Below are 27,492 nucleotides of genomic sequence, written 5' to 3' on the forward strand. Positions count from 1 at the left end.
AATGCAAAAATAGCTATAGTAAACACATGACAAAACTTTTCAGTTCCAAATAAATGATATTCTTTTGAACTTTCTATTCATTAAAGAATCCTGAAAAGGTGAAGCAGTGCAGTTGTTTTCAAAAATGTTAATAAATGTTTCTTAAGCACCAAATCATCATATTAGAATGATTTATGAAAGATTATGTGAGCAACTTCTTCCAACCATCCAAGAACAGTTTGGTGATGAACAATGCCTTTTCCAGCATGAAGGAGTGCATTGCCATAAGCATTGATAACTAAGTGGCTTGGGGAACAAAACATCAAAAACACTGAAGCAGCAGACTTTGTAAAAATGAATATTTGTGTCATTCTCAAAACATTTGGCCACAGCTGTAGTTTATATATATATATATATATATATATATATGTATATGTATAGTTCATCATATACACACAAAGCTGTATAGTGACATCTTCGTCACCTTGTCAATGCATCTTTCTGGTAAGTTTGTTGTCCTCATTAGTGATGTGCAATTGATCAATCTGAATGTGATATGAGTCAACAGGATGTGTTCACATCTCTGTTCTGTGTTTTTCTTCCACAGCAGCGCTGATGGAGGGAAGAGGAGGAGTCTCTGAACCACATCCTGCTTTACCCCAACCTCTCGCCTCATCCCACTGTTGGCATGGTGATCAAACTGTCATTTCCTCATGTCATTTGAAAGCTTCATCTAGGATAGAGAAGTATCCCAGAAGGCACCACAGCACAAGCGAGGAAATCACGGTGCATCAGGAAGAGACGGCGTGATGAGTTCTGAACATCAGGTAGAGTTTACTTTTTTCTATCATTTGCGTAAAACTAAATGTTAAGTTATATAGATGAAGCTTATGTAAGAGTTCTCGTTTATTCTTAGCACATTCAAGCATAGTGTGAAGTTTATGCCATTTTGTGTCGTCTGTCATATTCATTGTAGGCCTGGAGTGTTTGTCAAATCAGTTAAATGAAATGAAAAGAACTGTTATTTAGCAGAAATCAGACATTCACAAGGCAAATAGCAACATTTCAAATGATATAGAGCTGACTTGTGATGTATGCGCATGTATGTACGTATGTGTGTATATATATATATATATATATAAACACACGTGCAACTGTTCAGAAGTTTGGAGTCAGTAAGATAAATAAAGAAATACTTTTATCAATAAATATGACGGAGCAGACATTTATCATGTCACAAAAGATTATATGTGTGTGAGTGTGTACTTGTTTATGCTACGTTGTGGGGAAAACCAGAAATTTTTGGCATTGTAGGGACCGACTTGCGGTCCCCACGAGGGAAAAAAAAATAAAAATAGTAAATGTTGTTTATCTGAAAGTGTAACAGTACAAACAGGTTTTGTGTAAGGGGTAGGTTTAGGGTTAGGGGATAGAAAATATTGTTTGGTCAGTATAAAAGTAATAGAAGTCTATGGAAAGTCCCCACAATTCACAAAAACAAACGTGTGTGTGTGTGTGTATAAAATGTACATAAGTATGTATAAAAAAGTAATATATAAAGTATATATATATATTCTCTATACACACTAATATACTAACATTTCAATTAACACAATTTAATGTATTGTGAACAAATATGAATTAAAAATGAATGTTAACTACTAAAAATTTTCAAATGTTAATTTTACGTTCAGTACAGTACCTTTAATGTATTCATGAACTGAACTTTGTTTCATTTGTTTGTCCTGTCTTGTTGTCACGTAGTCTGTACTCATGTCGTCTCTTGCTCTTTTACAGAAGTCACAATGGAGATGACTCTATTGTCTATCACAGTGTGGTTCACTCAGTTCCTCATCGTCTCAGCTCTTTATTTCAACACACTGCCAACAAACACCACGAGTGTCTACACTGAAACCACACAAATAACTCCAGCACCAACAAAAACAACCCAAGAACCAAAGATCCTTATATATGCAACATCTTCATCACCTCTGACCGCATCAACAACGCAGGACAGCATAACAAATTTGCCCAGTGAAGTGTACACACAGCCAAATATAAACCCAAATGTGACACCCACACAGGAAACAGCATCCCTGCATCAACCGAACAGCAGTACTCTAACTGAAAATGTCACGATGGATGATGGCGAGAGCGTAAGCAATGCCAGTAATGTGGCTATGAGTGATGCAAATACAAGTCATACAACAGTTTCCACTAACTTTGCAAGAGTGACAGCACAAAAGGATGACAGTAATGCAACAGGAACAACATCAAGTGTGAGTTACAACTCTGACGGGCACACCGTTCAGACTGCAGACACTTTATCAGACCCATTCGACAGTGCCTCAACAGTTCCTTGGAGAAATTCCACAGAGAATGAGGATGAGAGAACGAAAGCCGATGAAGGAAATTATGAAACAAACTCCACCCAGGCCACATTTGCTAATATGAAAGAGGAGTCGAGAGGAACACGAGGCACTGAGGGAAGTTACACATTCACAAGTGAACACAGAGAGGAACATTACGACACATCAGCGAATACAATCGATGTCAGTGATACAACAGCTACAGTGAGTAACGAATGGTCAACTTCACAAAACACAGATATTCCCATGACCACACCGTCTTACACAACAGCACAAGACCCCACCGTTACAGATGCACCTGAATATCACACCTCAACAGATGTAGTAAATCACTCTACGACGCAGGAGAATATATACAGGTTCACAAACTCTACAGCAACCACAGGAAGAGAAAACAGGACAGGAACAGACACACCCGGTGGTACCACCACCAACACAAACATCTCTATCATAACTGACAACAGCCTAAATGCCACAAACAAAACTGAAACAGAAAACAAAGTGTGGACTTCATGTTTGGACACAAACCCAGAAACTTCTCGGCGTTCCATGCTGGTCTGTTTCCTCACATTGTGGACTTTAGCAGTGACCGCCACCATATTTCTAGGAATAACCATTTTCCTTTGGGTGCGTCTGTCGGTCTCCAAAAAAAAGATGAAGCGGAGAGTAAAAGGAGGTCAAACGTGTGAGAAGGAGAGCCTCTGGGCCAACCCCAAAGCTTCGGTGCAAGACAGAGTGGAGTTCTGGTACGTCAATGGATCCACGCTGGAGGCCGACAGGAAGGAGAAGGACAGGAGGAGGATGAAGAAGAGAGGACGGGAACAGGATAATGAGGAGAACAGCCTGTGGATTCAGCCTAGAGTGACTGTGGATGACATAACAGAGTTCTGGTACGCAAACAGACGCCTGAAGGAGGAGAGGACGGAGGACACATAGTTACAAACTTTGAAAGGCACCAAAGGAAACTATTTGGACAGTTATACCTTCAGGCTTATGCCTAAAACACAAGTTACACAAGTGTGACTTGCTAAAAAAGTCTGAATAAGAAGTCTGAATGTTGTGTTTGTGATCCTACATGCACCTTTAATTGACGGAGGGCTTTGTGTTCAGCTGTGCACAAAAAACAAATAAATAAAAAAGACAAACTTTGATTGAGCTATTGTATATAGACAAAGCTGACATTAAATTATGAATGGAACAGAAAGAGCCTATGCTGCCATCGCATGCTATTGGAATTATCGTAAATATGAATTTCCCAAGCAGAAACTGGACATAAAAGGCCTTTTAAAAGTCATATTTAGATAATTGTGATACACAAGTTTCTGAGTTGGGTGGGCCATAAGCTTTAAACATGATGGAGAACCACTGATAGTGACTGTTAAGGTTTATTCATTTTCCCCAAAACATTTGCATTGCTTTCTCTTGCCATTAAACTTATGTATATTTACATATATAAATAAGAATTTGATGCATATTGCTTGCAGCATTTTTTTTATTCAAAATTTTGAAATTGTCAAAAAGATGACTATATAGATAGCACGGTGAGTGTGGGTAATGCCAATTAATGGGATGCTATATTTTATTCAGAATCCGTTAGATATTGTCTAAATGTCTCCTGTACATTTTGGCTTCAGTAAGATTTCCTCATAAAAACGGCCAAGAATAAACCTACCGTCTTATATTATTTCTATTCTTTTCAACAGCAAAGCACTTAAACACAACAAACTCGTGATAACTTCAGAATTGGGAAGTAGGAAATTTGCGATAGCACACGAAGGCAGCATTACAATCTCAAGTTTGGTGGTGAGGGTCCAGCTAGCAGGCAGCTGAGCATGCTCAGTTTGATCACTGATGTTTTTGGTCAAAGCATGGGGACTTATGATGACAAATATTTCTTTTTCAGAATGAGTTTGTTCAGAATGTTTTAGTTCTGTGAAATATATTTGATTTTATTTTGTTGTGTTTTGTTTCAAGTCACCATTAAAGTGTTCTCTGTGAAGTTCCTTCCATTTCATGCAAGTATTCACACGCACAACTTGTTTTGGTGTGTAGATATAACTCTGTGTAACCTTTTCAGTTTGCTCAACAAACATACACAAGTTAGGCAATCTAAGAATGTTCTACATCACTATTACGTAACATTAAAGCTCACCTTAACTTAAAATACAAGTTTATATAGAGTATGCAGAACTTATTATATTATGTTTACTAAAAGCACAGGCCAATTAATTTAGGTTAATACATAATTTTCTCATATGTATATTAAAAAAAGTCCTGAAGCCGGTTGCCTCCAGTATTCAAATTTTTTCAACATTTTTTTCTTAACAGTGAAATTAAATGGATGTGTTGATCAGTAAAATAACACTTCTCAGATATCAGGCAAACTAAAATATGGGCAAGAAGATTGACGTGACTGCAGAAAGAGAAACAGTACTTCTCCTTACTTGGAAAAGTGAAGGGGGGGGCCCACATACATTTTTGATACACTGCTGAAATTTTCTGAATTTTCTAGGTTATTAAACAAAAAATTCCAATACCTGAAAAAACACATTTGCATTGCTTTCTATTTCCGTTACACTCATGCATATTTACGTACATGAATAAAAAATAACACATTTGTGAGAGTTACCTTTCAATGAATAATGATATATAGTTTTTGTTAATATGCCATTTCTATTGATATGCCTTCAGCAAACAGTACTGAATGAAGAAACATCATTTAAAAAGCTATTCTGATTTTTTTTCAGTCCATACAGGTACACAATTACATCTTGTGTTGCCACAGTCTCTAGGTCAGGACTTGCGATAACATGCCCAAGAAAAATTCTAGGGGCAGAAATCTCTGATAACACATTGTCTTTGGAAATCTAACATTGCTGGCTTGCACTTGTAAAGATTATCATGTGAAATAAAGTGAAGTAAAATAAATATTATTCTGAGATGGTGTGAATCATTCATTTACAACAGATGATGCAGGATTCTGTTGTGCTTGAGTGGTGAAAAAGAGAGTATGAGACAAACATCATTAAAAGGTGCTAAATTTTCAGAAAGAGGAAATGAAAGTGATTAGTCTTAGCAGTTTTCTGTTAACAAATCGACAGAACAAAAACTATTAAAGTCAAAGTCGAGATATCGTGCTCATGTAAAATGAACCTTTTTGAACCTTACCGAGAGTTGCAATTGGTAAAGTTGCCAAATCCTGTATTTATTACAGATATGTAGTCATTTAGATTGTGAAATATGAAAGGACAGGACGTACATTTGAACTGTTTGAGCAAACCTTACTTTAGACAAAAATTCTCTGTTTGCAATACCCTCCACCCATCAAACACAAACTCATGCACATATACATGTAGACACTCAAACACACACGTGCTTGCACATAGACACTTGTGCTTTAGACACAAAGCACAGTCAAAACCCACAGAAGTGTCAACACACCCTGCACAGAGCTTCCCATTAGAGCCTGGCTTCTCTTTTTCTACTTTAGCCTCAGATAACATTTCATACTGTAACCTAGTACTTTTGGCACAATTTCTTTTTTAATCTTTCGGCTGCAGCCTCTCTCAGCCAGATGCAAGCAGTGATATGACATCTTCAGAGGGAGGAGAAATGAAAGAGGGCATGTAGGAGTGAGAGAGGAAGATAAATTAACAGGATATAGGTGTGCTTTGCATGTGTGAGTGTGTCGATTTTCACATGTGCAGTTTGGTCTTGGTGGTCGGAGTTTGCAGTGACTTTTCTCAGATGTATGAAGGTAAGTGGCAATTGCGCTTATTCATAAAGGGACCAAACGAGGGACAAACTGTAAACAATTTGTGGCTGCTTGAGGACAGGTAGACCAAAAAAAGAAAGAAAAAAAGGCAATATGCATCTTAGGGAAACATTAACATTGTGCTGACGCTCGAATTACATTTAGTAAATGTGGTAGATATGCACTGAAATAACCTGAAGATGTACATCTGTTCTGCCCGTCACATGAAGTGTAGGTAGAGCATAGCGCAAACAATGCCAATTTCACAGTGCTCTCAAAATTTCTTAGAAAGTCAATTCAGATAAAAGCATTAGAATTGAATTCTACCCTCTAGCTAAAAAAAATAAATAAATATTATTTATAATGATAAATGATATATACATTTGCATTCTGTGTAATTCTGAATATTTTACGCAAAAATATTAAGGGTTTTCAGCACTGGTAATAATAGTAAAAATATTTATTGAGCGGTAAATCAGCATATTAGTATGATTTCTAAAGGATCATGTAATGACTGGAGTACTGCACTGGAGTAATGGCTGCTGAAAATTCACCTTTGCCATCACAGAAATAACTTATATTTTAAAATATAGTAAAATAGAAAACAGTTATTTTGAATTGTAACAATATTTCAGGACATTACTGTTTTAAATCTATTTTTGATCAAATAAATAAAGCCTCGGTGAGCATAAGAGACTTCTTTAAAAACATTACAAATCTTACAAAAAATAGAATTAATATAAAATATATATTTTTGAGACAAATAAGAGTGATCTTTTTAACTGACTGTCTTTTTCTTCCGGTGTCTATTTTATTGTCACATGTTCATTTCAAAGCTGAAATCACGTATGCTACACTGAGAGAGAGAGACAGAGAAGGAGAAAGAGGAAGGAACAGGCCTGTGTAAGACTTTCCGGCCCAGATTCACACAAGACTACCTCTGTAAAACACCAACCACGCAGAGAACAACTAAAAAAGATTAATTTCTTCTGCCAACTGCTTCCCTTTAACCAATAGTCAAGAGTTTTTAATCACATTCTCAAGGCTCAAAAGTGGATCTCCAAAGACAATATCAGCTCACCTGAGCAATTTTGTTGCCCAAACACCGAAATTGTTCTAGAAAATCTTCTAGATTGAGTGACTTTTTCAGCCAGTATGCTCATCATGAGGCTTGTTTTGGGTAATTTGCTTCTGTTTCTCGCTCTCGGACCCTGTTTCAAGTCCACTGAAGCACAAGAGACAACAACAGAGACAGATGAAAGCATGGAGTCAACGTTAAGTTCTGAAATCCCCACCGCCACACCTGAAAACACAGTTACTCTACTACAGACAGAAGCGGATACGCAAAATCCAGAAACCACACTTGTTAATGAAATAAGCACCATGCTTGAGGTATCAACAGGTGAGAGTATTCCACAAGTGAGTCATGAGATTGAACAAACATCACCAGAATCTGTGCCTGAAACAACAACTGTACAAACGGAGCAGACCACAGTGACCACCCCTACTGTGCCTGTTTATGTGGAAACAACAGTGATTCAACAAATAACTTCAGATGCCCCGAGCACAAGTCAATATGAAACAACAGCTGGCTTCACATCTCCTGAGTCGACCAGTCCTACAGAACGTCCTATAGATGAAATCACCACAGCAGTTGTGGCCATGACTACGGATTCAGCCCTCGATCCCACATCCATCCTGACTACATCACCTGCAGATTTGATTGATCAATCCATCATAGCCAAACCTGTGGACACCAGCACTGAAACCCCCACTACAACCTCAACAACATCAACTTCAACTACACAGCTCCTTCAAAATGCTGCTGATTACCCATCAGTCTCCACCCATTTCACCACCACAACATCCAGCGTGATTATTGAGGGAAGTATTTTACCCTTGACAACCAACTGGTTATTAATAATTATAGTGTTTGTGGCCATTATTTTTGTGCTGTGCGTGGGCATGATTCTGTTCGCCCAGCGGCGAAAGAAAATCGCCTCAAGGAATTTCGGCCCCATGTATATGAATGGTCAAAGTAAACGGTCCAAGAAGAAAAAAGGGGCGGAGGATGATGCGTGGGCAGGGCCTGCCAATCTGGAGGCGGGGGTTGAATGTGACGCTGAGGTACAGGAGGGTCTTCTGCCTAATAATGGGAAACAGGATGGAGATGATATGGTGCTCAGCACATTCGCTGCACTGGATGAGGGAGATGTGTCAGATGGTGGAGTGGGTGGGGATGGTACCAAGGAGGCTAAGAAATGGGAGGAGCAGGAGCCTCTGCTTTACATAGATGAGGATTTGAATGAAGACAAGACTGGAAAAACACTGGAAGAGAGCGAGAAACAGAAAGGAGATGAAAAAAGTGAAGAGAAGGAGATGAACGGAGGAGAGACGTTCTGTCTCACCACAGCTGTCTGAAAGTCTTCTGTTGAACATCAAGGGATTCATTGGAATGACTTGATTACGTAATTTGTGTTATAAACAAGGACTAAGTAATATAGTTTTGTATATATTATTTGACTATCGCCATTCAGCATCAGCAATGGACATTTAATGATGTTCTAAGATTCCTCAGTTGTTTTATATTTAAAAGTGCAGTCATATTAGCCAAATTTCTGCCGACAAAAATGAATAATTATTGTCAATAGTGTACTGTAGATGTGTGAATCATGTATAGAAATAACTTTGAAACCAAGCAGCCCTCCATTGGTCAAAATGGCAAATTCATATGACCAACTGAATCCATTGCAAAATGTTTATATGGAAAGCTATAACCCTCATGCAAATTTGCAGACTGCATGGATTGCTATTGAAATTACTGGATTTCACCAATGAAAATTTGTCAAACAATGTGACTGCACTTTAAGATGAGATAATGGCTGAAATAATTAAACATCATCATTCATCCATTACAAATGTTTGCTATGATGTAGCTAAAAAAAAAATCACAGTCTGCATCTTTATCCACATCTAAAGATACAGTTGTACTTGGCTTTAGGAATGAGGTTACTGACAGTGCACTAAAATTCACTGAGTACAGCACATAATGTTGATGCTAAAAAAAAACAGCTAACCTTTAGGATTTTAAGACTTACATTCTGAGAATGAAACGTTAGTTTACAGTAAGCATAGAGATTTATGGCATAGCATATTAATGTTGTCAAAATATGCAATAAACTTTTTATATTTTTAAAATACAAACACTTTCCATAGTCTTTTAAAAATATTTTCTTTGCTGATCTTGCAGGAAAAACTAAAATTCTGTGGTGAATGTGTTAAGCAGAAATTTCTAGACTCTTAACATGATCAATTATAATCATTATGAAACTAACTAAAATACCTAATAAGCATACAGTATGCAAGAGGGAGGGGATGTAATGACAAGCATTATAATTCTGTGTAATTCTGCTGAGCTGTCATGTCTTATCTGTTACTAAGGCACAACATTCAAATCAGCACAACTAAGCTGTGTCTCTTTTTCCCTAATTACATCAAGAAACCCAAGGATGGCTGAAAACAAAATATAGCTTGGGACATAGCTAGCAATAGATCCACACCTATATCTCAATAAATTAAAGACAAATCTGAAGACAGCACCCTTCTAATCTTGGAAAGGAAGGGTGTGCCAAACAGAAAGTAGAGAGGTGTGTATAAATGTCACTGATGGCTGCAGGAAGCGTGCAAAGGTGGGTTATTTTTGTTTGAAGACAAATCATTTAAAAGATATCAGACTCTTTGGGTTTTCTTAAACATCCAACAAGATAGGTCTATACTTCCTTGGGGATTTCTGACATTGTAACACATAGTGTGAGATCCCTAACACATTGTTAGTTATTGTTTAAAATCTCATTAACAGCAAAAACATTAATTTTCATCAAACGAAACGGGTTACATTTCACCTTCTTGATGATCAAAATAAGGCACATTCAACTAAATAAAATAATATTCCAAATGACCACCAGATGGAGCTCATATTCAAGATTTGCAAATATTCTTACTGCAAATTTCACTCATATGTAAATGGGGAAAAGGGTAAATTGGCTGTGATTAAGTTAAATTGTTAAATTGATTTACATGAAATTAACATTTTTAATGAAAAAAAATCAGCAAATTCATTGCGTGTGTGTGTGCGTGCGTGCGCGTGTACTTGTTAATGCTACATTGTTTATGTTATTTCTACCAACGAGGGGAAAAAATATTATAAATAGTAAATTATGTTTATCTGAAAGTGTAACAATGCCAACAGGTTTTCTGTAAGGGGTAGGTTTAGGGGATAAAAAAAAATGTTTGGTCGGTATAAAAGTAATAGAAGTCTATGAAAAGTCCCCAGAATTCAACGAAACAAATGTGTGTGTTAATAGAATTATATATGAATATAAATAAGTCCTCTACTCCCCTTAAATCACATTAATAAATTCAACTACAAATGTTAAAAACAAAAAAGTGTTTCTCTTGGTTCTACAAAGGGTTAGTATTGTGTTTAATAGATTAAATATCTACAGTCTAAACAGACAGAAAGACACACAGAGAACTGCAAAGCCTCAAATGTGCGCCTGCTGGCCACATCCATCAGGATTGTTTGGACAAAACCTAGAGAAATGGGGAGGGAGAAAGATTCAGGAGAGGAGGGTCTTGGAAAAGAATGGATTCTCTGGAGACCAGGAGGAGGAGGAGATGGGGAAAGAGTGAGAGGGGAGGGCTGAGAACTACATCTGGAAGTTATTTGGAACAAGAGAGGGATGAAAATAGCTGATAGAAAAGATAGAAAGCCAGGGAGAACCAGACATTAGTAATTAGGGTTGACGGAACACGCAAACAAATACTTTGACGTTGTTTGTTACCTAAAAAAGAAAATATATTTCAGAACTTCAAGAGAAATCTGGGAGAGAAATTATAGAAGTCTGATGGAATTAAACAACAAAGAAAGAAAAGCTTATGAAGAATTCTGAATCCCACAAAACTGCGAGACCAATATTTCAAGTTCATCAGCCTTTATGTTTTTTTTTGTTTTTTTTGCACCTTATGAAGAGTCATTAACAACCAGAAGAACTGAGGAATCACATCTGAAATGAGAATAATTTTGATCTATGAATAAATAAGGCAAGATCACATGAACTTCATCAGTACGAAACAAAAAGACAATACAGGAAGCTTTGGATTCAGGACAAAGTGAAATCTCAACTCATAGAAACTCTTCAATTGCCTGTCAGTCATTTTCTCTGTCTCCATCTAAATCAAGGTAAAGTGACGATCTTTACTTCATAATTACTATACATTTTGCAATATTAAAAATAAGGATTTGTGTACTGTTTATGAACCACCTGATCAGTGCTGAAATGTACTATAGAAAACAATGACAAATTTTATTCAATATCATGTGTTTATGGAACCCAGATATTTACTTAGCGGATATTTTGTGTTTGATATTTAGATCAGAAAAAAATATATTTTATGGACTTGTAGAACTGATAAAAAAAAATGGTCTGAAAAAAAAGAAAGAAAACAATTGTGGGTTACGCCTCAAGCTAATTTTCCTCTTTTTTTTAAGGATTTCTAATGACAAGAAAACTAAATGTAGGATTAGGTTTCTGTGCTCTCATAAAGAACACATTTTAATTCACAAATACATATGGTGCCAATTTCCAGAACCATTACTGACATACCACTGAAATCAGGTCATAAATCCATGTGCTGCCTAACTTTGAGGAGGCTTATATGTTTACATTTTGGCCTATAATATACTCTGTGGTCACATGTGAACCGCATTTTGTTGAACAAAAAGGGCAAAATAACCACCAACATGATTGTTGCCTTTCGCTCATGGAAAATGAAGAGGAACATATTATTAAAAGTCCACAAAATTCATAAGAGAGGCCCCATATGAGTACATGTTTCAGACATGGATCATAATAGTTTTAATGCTATCAGCAGTACAACACAAGGGTGGTTTCTTCCTGTCTGGAAACAGCACTTCCTCTCCATGCTACAGTTCAGGAGAGTGTGAAAGTTAACACACGTTAAAAGCACACACAATACGTTTATCGTAATTTGGTGACTCTATTCCTGTCTTTCTTCTTTCATGCAGAATGTCTGTGTCACGAGGTTGCCTCTGCTGTGTGAAGTACCTCATGTTTATTTTCAACCTCATCTTCTGGGTTAGTTCTGCTTTTCTCTTCTGTCGAATATCAGTTTGGCAGATTGTGGGACCATAGTAGAACATCACCACTGATCGAACCCGTAAGAGTTTCTTGAACTCAAACCACTGTCCTTAATGATGAGCCTATGCAAACACACAAGGTTGTGTTATTCCTTTTAAACAAAGGGTTCTATTAGAGAAATATCCTAACTTTGATATTCTGTTCATGGTAATTTCACTTAGGAAACATAACTTTTCCATCTTAAATCAAGAATTGAGATAGGAAGTTTCAGTAATACAGCCCCAGTTCAGTAAACAAAAAGTTAAAGGGCTAGTTCACCCCAAAATGAAAATTCTGTCATTAATTACTCACTCTCATGTCGTTCCAAACCCATAAGACCTTCTTTCATCTTTGGAACATAATTAAGATATTACTGATGAAATCCGAGAGCTCTCTCTACTTTTTGTGTGCAAAGAAAATAAAATACCAACTTTAATCAACCATTTCTTCTCTTTCGGGTCAGTCTGCTGCCATTCACGAGAGTCCCTCAATGTATGCGCTGCGTCTTGTTTACAAGCAGAGGAACGCACACATGCTTTGAGCAGAATTTTCATTTTTGGGTGAACTATCCCTTTAATACTTTCACAAATACTTACACACGTGCTTTGTTGCTCCATCTACAATTCCCAACAAAGTCCAAAGAGTATCAACTGTTAGCGTCTCTGAACAACACTACAGTAGTGGCTTTCCCGAATGAGTGCTGTGGATTGAATTATTTAATCATTCACTCTGGGGAATCGATTCATTGACTCACTTAAAAAACGTCACCACCTACTGGTGTAACGTTTACAGAAAACAGCCAGGGAACGCTGATTTACATTGGACGAAAGTCATAGCCATTCTGCAGATTTTGGATCGTTAGAGTTGACAGTTTTCACAGAAATCACGTGTTTATCTTAAGACTATAATCAGTTTTAGAATTCATATTGTTCCATTTGTCATTCGTCTCCTGGCAACAAGGCACATGTTTCTGCTTAAGTTTATTGTGTTTGTAATGACCTGAAAGTCTGGTAAGGTGTGATGCTCACCCCTTTAGTGTATAATGCTGAGGTCCAATTTTTTCTAAAAAATATAAAAAGTATATATACGTAGTGTTTTAAAATATGTTCAGAATTATAAAGTCATGTAGTGTATTCCAACCTTAACTGTTAAACATGTATAAAATATGCAAGGTCCAAGGACATTAAGTAGCCTACTAGTCAATTAAAGTCTATGAAGGCCATGCAGGCCCACTACAACTGTCCCTCAGAACAACCCAAACCGTTTTACACTGATGGGAAGTGACTTCTCTGTGCATGATGATGGCACCATTATTTGTCTTTACCTGTGCTTGTTTGTGCAGTTGGGAGGATGTGGTTTATTTGGTGTTGGGGTGTGGCTCGCCTTCACACAGTCAGAGTTTTCATCTCTACCACTGTCCTTCCCTTCACTCTCCGCGGCCAACCTACTGCTTGTTGCTGGAGGCGTCACCATGATAACAGGGTTCCTTGGATGCCTTGGTGCTCTGAAAGAGCAGAAGTGCCTATTGATGACAGTAAGATACCTGGATCCTTACTGACATCAGTAAACAACAGATTTGTGCAAAACTGCCCAGAGGAAAATGTTCATTCAAGTATCATCTTCATCTCAGATGTTTCTGATTTCTGAAGGATCATGTGACACTGAAGACTGGAGTTAAGAAATAAAAATCAGCTTTGCCATCACAGGAATAAATTACATTTTAAAATATATAGAAATAGATAATGCTATTTTCGATTGTGATAATATTGTAGAATTTTATTGTTTTTACTGTATTTTTGATCAGTTAATGCAGCCTTCCTGAGCATAAAAGACTTCTTTCAAAAGCCATTAAAAATCTTACCGACCACAAACCTGTAGTATGGTTATGTGATATACAATGTGCATATAGTAGTCAACATTTGAAGTGGATCAAAACCAAAATGCGTTCTTGTCTTAGGACAACTTTGAGGAACTTTTTTGATCCACTTCAAATGTTGACTATTGTAGTTAAATATTTAAAATTTCATGTCGATCTGTTTATTTATTTTGAATATAAATATGTTCATTCAAGTATCATCTTTATCTCTGGTGTTTCTCCTTAGAGGACACACAAATAAAAACAAATGAAAGGCAGCTATTGAGTACAGAACTATGAAACTGGTGTCTATAGCACAGAACAGATACTTTGGACTAATGTATTTGATAAGCAGTGTTGGGGGTAACGCATTACAAGTAATGCGAGTTACGTAATAATATTACTTTTTTCAAGTAACTAGTAAAGTAATGCTTTTTAATTACTTTTTAATTTACATTTAAATGAGTTTCTTTGTCAAAAAAGTAACGCCAGTTTTGAGTGTATATCATGAAGAGGTGAGGGACAGAGTAGGGCTTTATTTCTAAATGGGCATACTGTCAGAATACGCCATGTCTATGTTTTTAAATATATAATGCTGTCATTCATGTAGTCTAATAGTTCTTTCTGGTTCTTTCAGTTTTTTGTGATCCTCTTGTTTCTAGTCCTGACAGAACTGGCACTGATTTTGGTTTTGAGTGTGTATCATGAAGAGGTGAGGGACTAACGTCTGAGCCTTGCAAATATTTCAGCCTTTCCTTTCAGGAAAACACTTTGCCTTCAACTTCCTGTTTATCCGCTTCTTTCTCTGTTTTGTCCATTTAGTTGGACAAGAAAGCCAAGGATGACCTAAAAGAGGGAATGAAAGACTATTTAAAAAATGAAGGGCTAAAAAAATCCTGGGACAACATGCAGAGAATTGTGAGTTGAATTTATAACAGTCACAAATATGAAGGCTGATATTTTTCAGCGTGAATCATGGATTCTGTTTCCTTCAGTTCAAGTGCTGTGGCGTGAGCAACCACACTGACTGGCACAATGAAATGTCCAATGGCAAACCTCCTGACTCCTGCTGCAGAGATAATACTGAAGGTTGCCATCTCTGGGAAGAGGTCAGATAATTTCTGGTGTCACAGGGTCAGCTAAGTTCCACACATTCCCAAATCCCACCAACTATTGGTAATTGCAACCATATGCTTAACGTAAAATGAAAGCCAGAACAAACCCTTCTTACATCTAGTAATGCTCTTTGTTTTATGACTCTTTGAAATACTTGATTCATACCAAATGAGCATATTGGAATGATTTCTGAAGGATCGTGTTACACTCAAGACTGAAGTAACGGCTGCTGAAAATTCAGGAATAAAATCATAAATAATTAACTTTCATGTACATTTATTTATTTTTTGGTAGCCATGCTATAACCAAAGATAATGTACTTCCATCCAATCATTACTGCAAAATAAACTGTTTTAGGGTGATAAGATACCCTGATTGTCATGTCAGAATTTATTTTGTCATAACGAAGAGCTGACTGAACCTGATTATGTTTTATTAAATGTGTTTTAGCCGTGCTATGAGAAGGCCAAAGACTGGCTGCTGACTAACATCACCTCAGTGCTTGGGCTTGGGGTTTGCATTGGAATCGTTCAGGTACTTTAAAAACTCATTTTTCTCATATAGTTTGATTATTATATAAGCACTGCATGTACTCAGATATAATGCGACTGCATTTTCTTCCTCCAGATTCTTGCTTTGGTGTTCTCCATGCTGATGTACTGCCAAATCCTACGTGCAGAAAAATACATGGACTGACCCTACCTTTGCCCCATTGTGCCAGGGGCTCTTTAAATCGTAATTCTGATCATGTAATAAATGTTTAAACGGACTTTCCTATTAGAAATACTGGATGTGATATGCATGTGCACATAAATTATGCCATTGCACTTAGGAGGAGGCTCAGATGAATTTCAGTTAAATGAATTTACCAGGTAAATGCCTAAATAATTCATTTGTGCTTAGAAAGAGATGATAAATGAATATAAAGTGAATGTATACAGTAGGTGGAAAAGTAAATCCTAGTATTATTGCACTCTTTGTTAAATACCCTTATAACTGCTTGCGATGAACTTGTGATCAAAAGTTAATTTCTTTTAAATGGAAATCAGATGATTTGTTATACTAAACCGATTGTCTGTACTATATTAATGTCTGTTAAGGTCATTACAACTAAATAAGGATGCAATACAACAGTAGATGATTGAAATCATGTATTTTGGTATAAAAGTCACATAATTTTTTTTAAAAACATCCAAATTACAAAAAAAATAAATACATCAGCAGAGAAACCATATAATCAAGTAGTGTCAGTTGCCCAATTGGCTGGGTCTTCTTCTTCCTTTCCTCACAGAGGTCATGCTACATGATCCAGAGTTCATAATGAACAGAAGTCAACCACTGAGGTCAATCACACTCAAGAACATCATCCAATTGTGCAATGTTCCCCTGTGAATGAAAACACACACAAAAAAAACAGTTTACTTTACAACTCTGCCCTCTTCTGGAGGAAAGTAACAAATGCAAAACACAGAATATCCTAAAAAGACGAGGAAAATGCTAAAAGTAGACTACTCACCCATCCTCCGTGACTCCTCACCCATGGTGCAAAGCTCTCCATGTAGCGTTCAGCATACCCTGTCAGACGCTGAACTCCAGTGGCTGTGACCACTCGTCGAGACACGTCCATGGTGATGGCGAGACGCCGCAGTGTAGGGCTGACTGGTGGCGGAGCGGGGGGTTCCTCATTCTGACTGGCGTACATGTCAAGGAGTTTGGCAAAGGATGGGTAGGAGAGCCGTGTGAGGGTGGACCGCAGGAAGGGGTTGGCATTTATCTACAACATCAACAAAGATAAACAATAATAAACACAAAGTAAACAACTAAAAATAACCACGAACAGTCAAAACACTGCTTATGTCAAAAAATCTTTATGATAAGAAGCCAAGATGACTCTATATCCCAGAAAGACTGGCAAAACTTCACTACCTTCTCGTTTATGGCATCCCCCTCTGAAGTCAGTATCTGAACTAGTTGTTGAACCACAACCTCTTTGTCATTGTCTACGATGAAAATAAGAAGTGTAAGATAATACCCAAACAATACAAGTCAATAAACATCAACCATCAACACATTATAACAATAAGCTATTGTTAAAGGACCGAACATGAATTTCTCTACCTAAGACAACAGGTCTGTTTAGCACTCAACTGCTCTTGCTTTGATACTGACAATGCCTCTACTGCATACATTAAACCAACAGGTCATAAACAAGTCTGGTTTATGGTTTTACATGTACCTTTGAGTGTGCTTGGCACAGGCTCTGGTTTAACAGGGGATTTCTTTTTCACACTGTGTTTCTGTGCGATTCTGTCCAGAGTTTCTGCCACATCGTCATAAAACTCAGGTGGATGAGCTGAGATAAAACATATCACATCATATCACATAAGAGTCCATACACATGCTAAAGTTTTTTTTTTCAGATTTCATTTAGCAAGAATACAATAAACGGATAGAAAGTGACAGTAAAGGCTTTTTAAAATGTTACAAAATATTTAGATTTTCAATAAATGCTGTTCTCTTGAAATCTCTATTTAGCAAAGTATCGTGACAAAAACAACAGTTTTTCATTGATAGTATTAAGAAATGTGCCTTGAGCAGCAAATCGGCATATTAAAATGCTTTCTGAAGGATCATGTGACACTGAAGACTTGAAATTTCTGCTTTGCAATCACAGGAATTACTTTTTAAAATATATTCAAACAGAAAACAATTACTTTATACAGTATATATACAGTATGAATATAGAATTATACAGTATGAATACACTCTAATAACATTTCACAATATTGCTGTTTTTACTGTATTTTGAATCAAATAAATGCAGCCTTGATGAGCATAAGAGATTTCAGTGCCTCCTGTGTCTCAACTTCTACATATATCCATAAAACGAGTTAAAGAAATTATTTTACATCTGAAACTTACATGGTGAAACAGTATGATCCTCAGGTTGTGAAACACCTCTAGCACCTGTAGCAGGCTTTTCTAAAGATAGAAAGTCTGGGCGCTGAGGACGAGGCTCTTCTTTTTTGAATGACACTTTTTTGAGTATGTCAGATATTTTCAATTTTTTCTTCTTTTTCTTATTTTTTTCCCCTGATTTTCTGTCACCTTCCTCTTCAGATGCAGAGGATGGTGTGAATATCTCTTCCTAAAAGAAAATGTCTCATTAACAAGTAGTTCTGATGAGCAATGTTAATGCACATACTGAAAGAAGGAAGTTATAGATGAATGCATTTAGGCTGGCCAGTAAATTTTTAACGCTGAACCCATAAAGGTTTTTAATTAGCTTTGAAGTTCATGCACCAGATAAAACAAAAGCCAGTTTTGGCCTCTACAGATATAGTCAACAGTGTTTGCTTGTTTCACACCACATGTGTAGGCACTGCATGTTTATTTTGGTGTCCATATTAAGAGGTTACACACTACCAGCATGAGCACAAGTTGAAGTGTAGAGTTGAAAGTGTTTGAGCCTACCAGTCATTTTAAAAATGCACTTTTGAAGTTTTGATTATCAAATTCATTTGCAATGCAAGTTTTTCTGAAGCTACATAAAATGAGCAAATTACATATTATTTGAGAAAAAAAAAAACAACAACACTGTTGCTTTGCATTATAAAAAAGGCCTTAGGTTTGTGATTTTACCTCTGTTTTTCTGGGTAAACTGTGTGTTCCATTTGTTGACGGCTTGTTAGACTGGCCCGGCTGATTCTGCTTCTCCAGGGTGTTGTTTGGAGTTGGGTCAGAACTGCCGTCTTTCTTAGCACGGCGGATCATAGTTGAACGAGTTTTCAGTCTTCTTTTTATTAAATTTTTGATTCCATGTTTCTTTTCCTCTGCGGCGCTGATCTCCTCATCCAAGGAGTCCCATCCATTTGCATCTTTCTTCATTTTGTCTTTTCTTAAGGCACTAAAAAGAGAAAGATGTATCATTCTTTTCATTTTCATGTTAACAAAAAAATATTAAACTTTTTTTTTTTTCTTTATTAAACTTATTTTGAAAATATACAAAACAAGGTGTCATCACTGGGGTGGGGAACATCGATAATAATGGCAAAATTGGCAGAAATACTTGTTCACACAAAAAAAAGAAGAAAAAAAACAATAGAATACCACAAATAGAAGAAAAATGACAAGTAGGCATGCTAATACACACTGGGCAAACTTAGTAATTGTTGGGATAGGAGTAACATTAAGACATGTTTTACTCCATAGTAGTCCAAAAAAGGATTCCAAACTCTAAAAAAAAAAGAATTTCTGTTCCATTATAAACCTGATCTTTTCCATTTTAAGTGCATGTAGCAAATCCAAAACCCATTGGCGATAAGCAGGTGGAACTGCAGACTCCCAATTCATTAGAATCAGTCGTCTGGCCAATAAAGCTGCAAAAGCTACACTATCACCCTGCAGAGTAGTTAATTTGATAGTGTCTGGTAAAACCCCAAACACTGCCATTAGAGTTAGGGTCTATTGGTAAAGAAAAAAAAGATTGAATAACACCTAAACACTGTCCCCCAAAAGTCAAACAATTTAGGACACAACCAAAATGAATACAGTAAGGTGGCTGGTTCACTTGAATAACGACGGCATGTTGGATCAAAATCAGGGAATATTTTATTGAGTTTAGTTCTGGACCATTGAGTTCTATGCACTACCTTAAATTGAATGAGAGTGTGCCGAGCAGTAATTGATGACGAATGTATTTGGTCAAGAATCAAGTCCCAGACATAATCCTCAAATACCAGGTTTAGTTCCTCCTCCCAAAGCTTCCTTAATGGACCCATTAAGGGGGACTGTTTTGTGTTAATTATAGTATAGATCTTAAAAATTGCCACATTCATGGATTTGTAGTGCTCTAATATGTCCTCAAGAATATTTTGAGACATGAGCAAGGGGAAGCTTGGAAACTGCTTATGAATAAAGTTACGTATCTGAAAAAAGTGGATAAATTAAATTTCTCTTGAAGTTGAGTAAAGGAAGCAAAAGTGTTGTTTATATATAACTGACGAACTGTAATTAAACCAAGGTCTCTCCAAATGTTAAAGGCCCCATCCAGTAAAGAAGGCAGAAAAGATATATGTGACCCTGGACCACAAAACCAGTCTTAAGTCACGGGTATATTTGTAGCAATAGCCAAAAATACATTGTATGAGTCAAAATGATCTATTTTTCTTTTATGCCAAAAATCATTAGGATATTAAGTAAAGATCATGTTCCATGAAGATATTTAGTGAATTTCCTACCGTAAATATATACAAAACTTCATTTTTGATTAGTAATATGCATCGCTTAGAACTTCATTTGGACAAATTTAAAGGCGATTTTCTCAATATTTTGATTTTTTTGCACCCTCAGATTCCAGATTTTCAAATAGTTGCATCTCTGCCAAATATTGTCCAATCCTAACAAACCATACATCAATGGAAAGCGTATTTAATCAAATCTCAATTTCAAAAAAGTTACACTTATGACTGGTTTTGTGGTCCAGGGTCACATACTGCAGAAAATGGGAGCTGTGAGACTAGGGTCCTTAAGGCCTAATGATAGCCGGAACTGAGACCAAATTCTCAATGAATGTTTAACATCAAGATTTTTGAGGGTAAAGTAGTGTGTTTGGAGGGGATGGATGTACGTAGAAATTATGTTAAAGGTCCTGGGTGGCAAGAGAAAGCTTCCATTAGTACCCACTGGAATTTCTGAACTTGCAAGTCATGTTGCACCCAAAATAGCATATTTCTTATATTTGCTGACCAATAATATGTTTGAAAATTTGACAAAAGCCAGGCCCCCCAAGAATTTTGGTTTCATACGGTGATTTTGACTAATTCGTTTAGACTTATTATTCCATATAAAGGATAAGACATTACGCTGCAAAACCATAAAAAAGGATTTAGGAATAAATATAGGAAGGCACTGGAATAAATACAACAATTTAGGGAGAACACTCATCTTAATAGCATTCACCCTTCCTATTACAGAGAGAGGAAGACAATTCCAGGACAGAACTTCCAAAGTATTTTTCATACATACATTTTTTCATAGAAGTAAATGAGGACCAGCAACTTTTTGGTTACCAGCATTCTTCAAAATATCTTCTTTTGTGTTCAGTAGGCCAAAAAAAAAACCTCATACACGTTTAGAACAACTTGAGGGTGAATAATTGATGACAGATTTTTCATTTTTGTTTATATATTTAAGGATAACAGAATTGCTTTGGTCCAAGATTAGATGACTTTCCCTGGACTACTGAATAAATTAAGTTAGTAGGAAGAATCCTTGAAAAACTGTCACAGTAGTGAGGTTAGCAACAGTTTATATATTCAAATAATTATAATGACTGACAGATGAAAATAGGTGAAAATCAAATGAAATATATTGTCATTTCAAAGCCAAAAAGGAATTAAAGAGTCCAAAAAAAATACACTTCAGAGACAGGTCAGAAAAATTATTATAATATTATAATAATAAAGTTTGCCTTGTTTATGTCTGTGATGTTCAGTGATACTTACAAAATGAGTTGTTTTATTTTATGTCATTACAGTGTTTAATTCTGAATCAGTTTGAATGATTTGTGTCACCTGTATTTGTTTGGGTCGTTGTATTCTCCTCCTATCCTTCCAGGGCGCTCCCCAGGAGGAATCGAGAGAGAGTGACGCAGGAAAGACTTCAGCACCAACCGCGTCTCCGCTTTGATCTCCAGGAGGGAGCTGGAGGGTGAGGGGGAAGCAGGCCTGACCACTACGCCTGCCATCGCTGAGACAGAGAGAGAACTAAAACTCTTTAAAATGCGAGGGCACTTTCATATCATGCAACAATACAAAACACCACTCAAGAATTCCAATGTTCTGCTGACCAAATTTCCACAAGTAAAAAACTAAACCAGAGCCTCAACTCTCTGTCAAGACAAAAGATTAATTGGAGGTCAAATGTACACTTTGTATGTGTAATGTGTAGTGAGGGATTGTGCATTAAAATACAACCCATCAATAACTCATCAAATCGAAAGAGAAGTGAGTTACCTCAACAGTACTTCAGTTCATAGTGGGTACATGAATGAAGTGAAAGTACAACTACACACAAATACTTATGAGCTATTTCACGGAATGAGAGCTGGAAGTTCCTGTCTGTTTACCTCAGTCATTATATCTACGTCATTTATAGCCTTTTACAAACATTTCAAACATGACAACAACTTCTATCTATATACAGTGCCCTCCAAGTAGGGATTTTGATCACTTTTGATGGAAATGCATTAACGTTAAAAATGATCACTGAAGACAAGTAATAATAGTTTTCGATTCGATTGCATAATGCAAAATAAAAGGAATAAATCACGGACAGATGCACCCCATTTGGCAGACATGATGCCTGATTACTAGATTAAACTTGGAATTTATCAAGATTTTATTTAATATGTTCTATAAATGTAAATAGATGGAGCGAAAATGTATTATTATGTATTAGCAAGACTTCAAAGATTCATAAATCAAGATACACTGGGAAAGAAAAATGACCAAGAAACTGACCAAAATGAAGTGAGTTTATGATTTAAAAAGTACAAATATCTGCCAATGGGCTCAGAAAAATCGAATTAATTGAAAGAGAAGACAAGTTTTCATAGCCCACTGACAGATATTTGTTCTTAATTTTGTTTAATTTATAAGAAAACTTATAAATTCATGTCTAAATTCATAAGATTTCATGTCTTTATAGTAATATATATATATATATATATATATATTAGTACATATCAGTGTATTTATGTGTGTGTGATATATGCCTAATATCAGACAATTGTCATCAGAATAGCAATGACAGTTCTTGTAAAACATATTATCATTCCAATAATTCTTCTCATTCACTGTGAGCATTTTGCTTATAACTCGCTTCTCTACTTTACAGGTTATTACAACTCATCAGAACTTCCACTGTGGGTAAGCATTTGTTTTTCTCTTTAGCAGACCAGTTTCGCAACTCAAAACACTTGACATGTTTTCATGTTTTTGTTACTTGACCTGCTCATCTTTCCCTCCTTACCCCACTTGCATGAGGCTAGACTCTGACAATTTTAATGGCACACATAGTATGGTATAAAATGAGCTTTATTTAATATATTAAACTACAATGCTACTTTGGACTTTATGTGTGGAATGATGAAATACTATATTATGTGATTACTTGAATTATTAGGCTAAATATATAGCCATATATACCCTAAATATATACCCTAAATATATAATTGTACTGAAATGTAAAATAAGAGGCAGTCTAAAGACTAATACGTTTACCCAATACCAAAAAAGGCTAAAAATATTTAAACACAAAGTAAATTCTAACCAGTTTTCAGCTTCAAGACATGCAAGTGTGGATTTCACAGCAGAAGCGAGAAAACGTCATCACCCAGCTTCTGCTATAGTGGCATGTTTATCACTCACAATACAGTCGTACTCTACGTACTCTAGTTCAGAAGAGGAATTTTCCTTATTACAAAACTGTCAGACTGACACATTCCTGACCAGGCTAGAATAGCATTTTATTTGTTAATGACAAGTGAAAACAATATCCTTTTATTTTACCAGTCAATTGAAACAAGCATAGAAAGTCAAACATTTCAGTGTTTCTCGGTGTCATCAGGTGACTGTGGTTCCCTGCTTTTGTCTTTACACGCTGAGCACATGTAGGGACACAACCCTTATGCTCTCAGTTGCACACCAAGGCTGTATTGCAGTGGCCTAAAAACTTAAACCCTAGATAAGTAACTAACTCTGTAGATGTCTAGTTTGTCAGTAGGTAACTTTACTATAGACTACTAGGTTGACAAACAAAATAGACACCTACAAAGTTCATTAAAGATGTGGGCTGTTTCTGTGTCAGTGAAATATCAAGTTGGTAGCACTGAATACAAAATTTACTATGATACAAAAAGGGAAAAACATGTTTATAAGGTTGTTTACATTAATTCTGCCACACTCTTAACATATAAGCCTATGAACAATTCGTGATTCTCTTTTTATGACACACTGTATCATGCTACCATTTACACCTGAATTCAAGAAAATATTCAGTCATAAATATAATGAGGATAGTCAGGATATAACTGAACAGACTGTTTTGGATGAAGTCAAACATCACCAGAAAATATCTGTCTTACAAAAGTTCATACCTGGTATATAATGTCACCTGGACGTCCGAAGGAGTCAGCGGAGTCGCGACGTCTTAAAACTGAACGCAACCAAACGCATCCACAAAGCCAATAGCCTATTATTAAAACAAGGGTAGCCAACAAAACAGACACAGTACGCGAACTGAGTCAAACTTCAGACGAGTTAGGAGTCACTTGTGTCTGATATTATTGGAGAGTTAAGATGTAGGTCAGATCTCACGGCGAATCAAATCAGATCTGAAGCGGTGATTCATATCGATGTTATAGATACTCCACTGTCGATACCGACAGTGTCTTCACCTTCCCTACCGGTTTCACTACTGTACCGCGTCAACTTGTCCGTCCCACGGAATGACCGACTGCGCATGTCACTGAGGAGCAGCGTAGGACGAAGCCATTTTCCCAACGGACAGGTTTCAAGCTTTCAGTATGTTAAAATGGTACAGTAACAAACTTTCATACAATAAATCATTTGTTGCATTGGCTATAATTGTCCATACAATTTTGAGTAGAGCTATTTTACTCCTATTTTTGATGCTACTTTGCAACATATAGCCTACATATGCTTATTTATAATGTTTACCTACATATAGGGTAGAATACATGTTTATTTACTGTTCACTTCTGTCTGTCTTGTATGCTGGTGTTAAAGACAAATTTCTGTTTTGACGAATTGAATGCACTCTAAAGTAAAATAAATCCAAAAAACAAACCAATCTTAGTAAAAAATTAAAAATAAACTGAAACAACTGAAAAACAAAAGCACACAGTTATGTGTTTCACCAAATAGGGTTTATTTTCAGACAAAAACCAACATATTTCTCAGGCACTGAGAAAAGAGAGTTATTTGGTGACTGGTAGGCTACTTTACTGTTGGAATTGATGACAGGAAAGTTGGGGAGTATTTGTCCTCCCTCAGCCCCCCCCAAACCCCGTCCAGCGTCATCTCTAAATCAGACACTGGTACAAGGATTGGGAGAGACAGAGATGGACGGTCAGAGAAACAGAGACATAGTAACATGCTATGAAATCAACTGTTGAGAAAGTTTGGATGAGCATTGATAGAAAAGGTCAGTCATTAGCAAAAAATACAAAAGTATGCTGAGAACAATTCAATCTGACAAGACCAAAAAAGAGCAAGAGGAAATTCAGATTTCTGAGAAAGTAATGAGCGATTAAGGAATATATCAGTTTGCAAATATTCTTGGTTAAGTACCGTTGAAAGTCTACATCATTTTAAAAGTTCACAATGTTGTTCATCATTAAGAAATTGCAGGAACACAAATTAAAATAAAATCTGTAGTTACCACAAAAGCCTCTCAGCAGCAACATTCTTTATCATCCAAAGTTGACAAACTCTCAAGCTTTTTCTTTATACTTGTAAATTCATATCTGTCCGTGCAACTATCTTTTTCTTCTCTGAAGCTTCATCTGCTCTCTGATGTCTTACCTCAGAGTTATTTCCTCTTTAGAAGAGTTGATATGCTCTCGTGTCTGCACCCTCCTTCACTTGCTCTCTTCATCTTGACTGTCTTTATTTAGCTGTGCACTCTCTTCTTCCTGCCTACCCTCTGACCTGTCTTGACTGCTTGTCCCTCTCTTCGCTCTGCACTCCCTCTATCTATCCCTCGCTCGGCCACCCTATCAGCCCGAAATCACTGTTCTCCTGACCGTGAGCCAATAGGGAGCAACACAACTGGGTGAGGCACTTCCTCTGTGACAGGAAACCAGCAAAGAACTCTCAGAGAGACAGACACAGACACACACACACACAGAGTTTGGTGGACTCTAAATGTGGTGCAGAGTACAAAATGGCTACCCCTCTCTGAAAAAAAGATGTTCATTAAGGAAAATGTATCTGAATTGTTCTTATTGTGTATTTTCTAGGCTATATTGTAAAAGAACCCCAGTGACCTAGCCTGTGTGCTAGAATTGTACCTGACTACCTTTACTTTTGTTTATCAAGTCAACCTGCCATATGAACAATATTTTAGCCATTTTGGATTAGAAAAGGATCTGTCAAATGAGGTGAGTTGCTGAAGGAATATTCCGGATTCAATATAAATTAAGCTGAATCAGCAGCGTTCATGCATAGCATAATGCTGATTAACACAAAAATAATTTTGACCTTTTTTTTCTTTTAAAAAATCAACATTAGGGTAAGATGCTTAATGGAAGTAAATGGGGCCAATTTTAGGGAGATTTAAAAGCAGAAATGTGAAGCTTGTCATTTTATAACTATTTTTATATTTATTATATTATGTTATAAATGTAATTTTATTTATCTTAATTTTTCTGTTAAATTTCGAACTGTATGTTGTTTAAATCATAATTTTTACAGTAAATTGAGAGTTTTATGGTTCACTGCATTACATTTCATGTTGTAAAATGTTGCACAGAAATGGTTAGCAAGCTCTTTTTCACACTATAAAATTGTTTAAACATATTGTTTATGTGCTGAGGCTATACTTTTGAAACAGTGAGTTTTTTACATTTACAGATTGACTTGCATTCACCTTCTTTGTAAGTGCTTTTAAAAGTAGTATTTATTTATTATTAACATTATGCCACAAAGGCTGTCTGAGCTTAACTTATACTCAGTCTGAAATGACCTTTTAATATCTAAACAATAGTAAAATGAATCAAAATTGGTCTCTGTCACATTCTGCTGTTCCAGGAAAGTTTGCATGAGAAACAGAGGATGTGTTTATCCTCTTGAGAACCACAGGCCAAGACTGTGTGCAGAGGGCAAGAGATGAACAGATAGAGGGAGGGGTAGAGATGGAGCGATGAGTTTGAGTGAGGAGACCCCATGTTCACACAGACTAGATAAAACATGCACTGATTGGGGACTTGAGGCCTTATGGGAATAGAAGAGACGTGACTATTATAGTGACCTCTGCTCAAATTAAGAAATTTGCGTGCTTTGCCCTCCCGGTCTCCACAGCTCGTTAACATCGGCCTTAATTAAACTCATCAAGTGTAGTGCACCGGAAATTTTGAGGATAAATCTCAGATATGGGCAGAGTCAGACCTCTAAGTGTATCCGTTCCAGTTTC

At 36.5% G+C, this 27,492-nt stretch overlaps 4 protein-coding genes across 6 annotated transcripts; 3 read left to right on the forward strand and 1 right to left on the reverse strand.

The window, feature by feature from the left end:
• Window positions 1-661: 661 nt before the first annotated feature.
• LOC306851465 (uncharacterized protein) lies at window positions 662-4,623 on the forward strand. Its single transcript, XM_079387718.1, has 2 exons — window positions 662-806; window positions 1,777-4,623. The coding sequence occupies exon 2, from the start codon at window positions 1,785-1,787 to the stop codon at window positions 3,282-3,284; it is 1,500 nt and encodes a 499-aa protein (XP_079243844.1). The 5' UTR covers window positions 662-806; window positions 1,777-1,784; the 3' UTR covers window positions 3,285-4,623.
• A 1,150-nt stretch (window positions 4,624-5,773) lies between these two features.
• On the forward strand, window positions 5,774-9,294 carry LOC306851494 (uncharacterized protein). The gene is made up of 2 exons (XM_079387773.1): window positions 5,774-6,105; window positions 6,939-9,294. The coding sequence occupies exon 2, from the start codon at window positions 7,258-7,260 to the stop codon at window positions 8,521-8,523; it is 1,266 nt and encodes a 421-aa protein (XP_079243899.1). The 5' UTR covers window positions 5,774-6,105; window positions 6,939-7,257; the 3' UTR covers window positions 8,524-9,294.
• Window positions 9,295-10,759: 1,465 nt separating this feature from the next.
• On the forward strand, window positions 10,760-16,507 carry LOC306851553 (tetraspanin-4-like). Its single transcript, XM_079387868.1, has 8 exons — window positions 10,760-11,344; window positions 12,191-12,260; window positions 13,645-13,836; window positions 14,795-14,869; window positions 14,980-15,075; window positions 15,153-15,266; window positions 15,724-15,807; window positions 15,901-16,507. The coding sequence occupies exons 2-8, from the start codon at window positions 12,192-12,194 to the stop codon at window positions 15,967-15,969; spliced, it is 699 nt and encodes a 232-aa protein (XP_079243994.1). The 5' UTR covers window positions 10,760-11,344; window position 12,191; the 3' UTR covers window positions 15,970-16,507.
• On the reverse strand, window positions 16,410-26,067 carry LOC306851478 (uncharacterized protein). Of its 3 annotated transcripts, none has more exons than XM_079387742.1 (8): window positions 25,741-26,067; window positions 21,849-22,023; window positions 18,916-19,180; window positions 18,196-18,421; window positions 17,510-17,626; window positions 17,200-17,273; window positions 16,790-17,047; window positions 16,410-16,659 (listed from the first exon to the last, which is right to left on the reverse strand). In XM_079387742.1, exons 1-8 carry the CDS (start codon window positions 25,763-25,765, stop codon window positions 16,618-16,620), a joined length of 1,182 nt encoding a protein of 393 aa, XP_079243868.1. In that variant the 5' UTR covers window positions 25,766-26,067; the 3' UTR covers window positions 16,410-16,617. The 3 variants fall into 3 exon arrangements, with proteins under 3 accessions (XP_079243868.1, XP_079243870.1, XP_079243869.1); XM_079387744.1 differs by having other exon boundaries at window positions 25,884-26,059; XM_079387743.1 differs by lacking the exon at window positions 25,741-26,067 and adding an exon at window positions 24,434-24,783.
• Window positions 26,068-27,492: the final 1,425 nt, after the last annotated feature.

The sequence above is a fragment of the Barbus barbus genome (assembly GCF_936440315.1).
Source record: "Barbus barbus genome assembly, chromosome: 3".
Classification (NCBI taxonomy): Eukaryota; Metazoa; Chordata; class Actinopteri; order Cypriniformes; family Cyprinidae; genus Barbus; species Barbus barbus.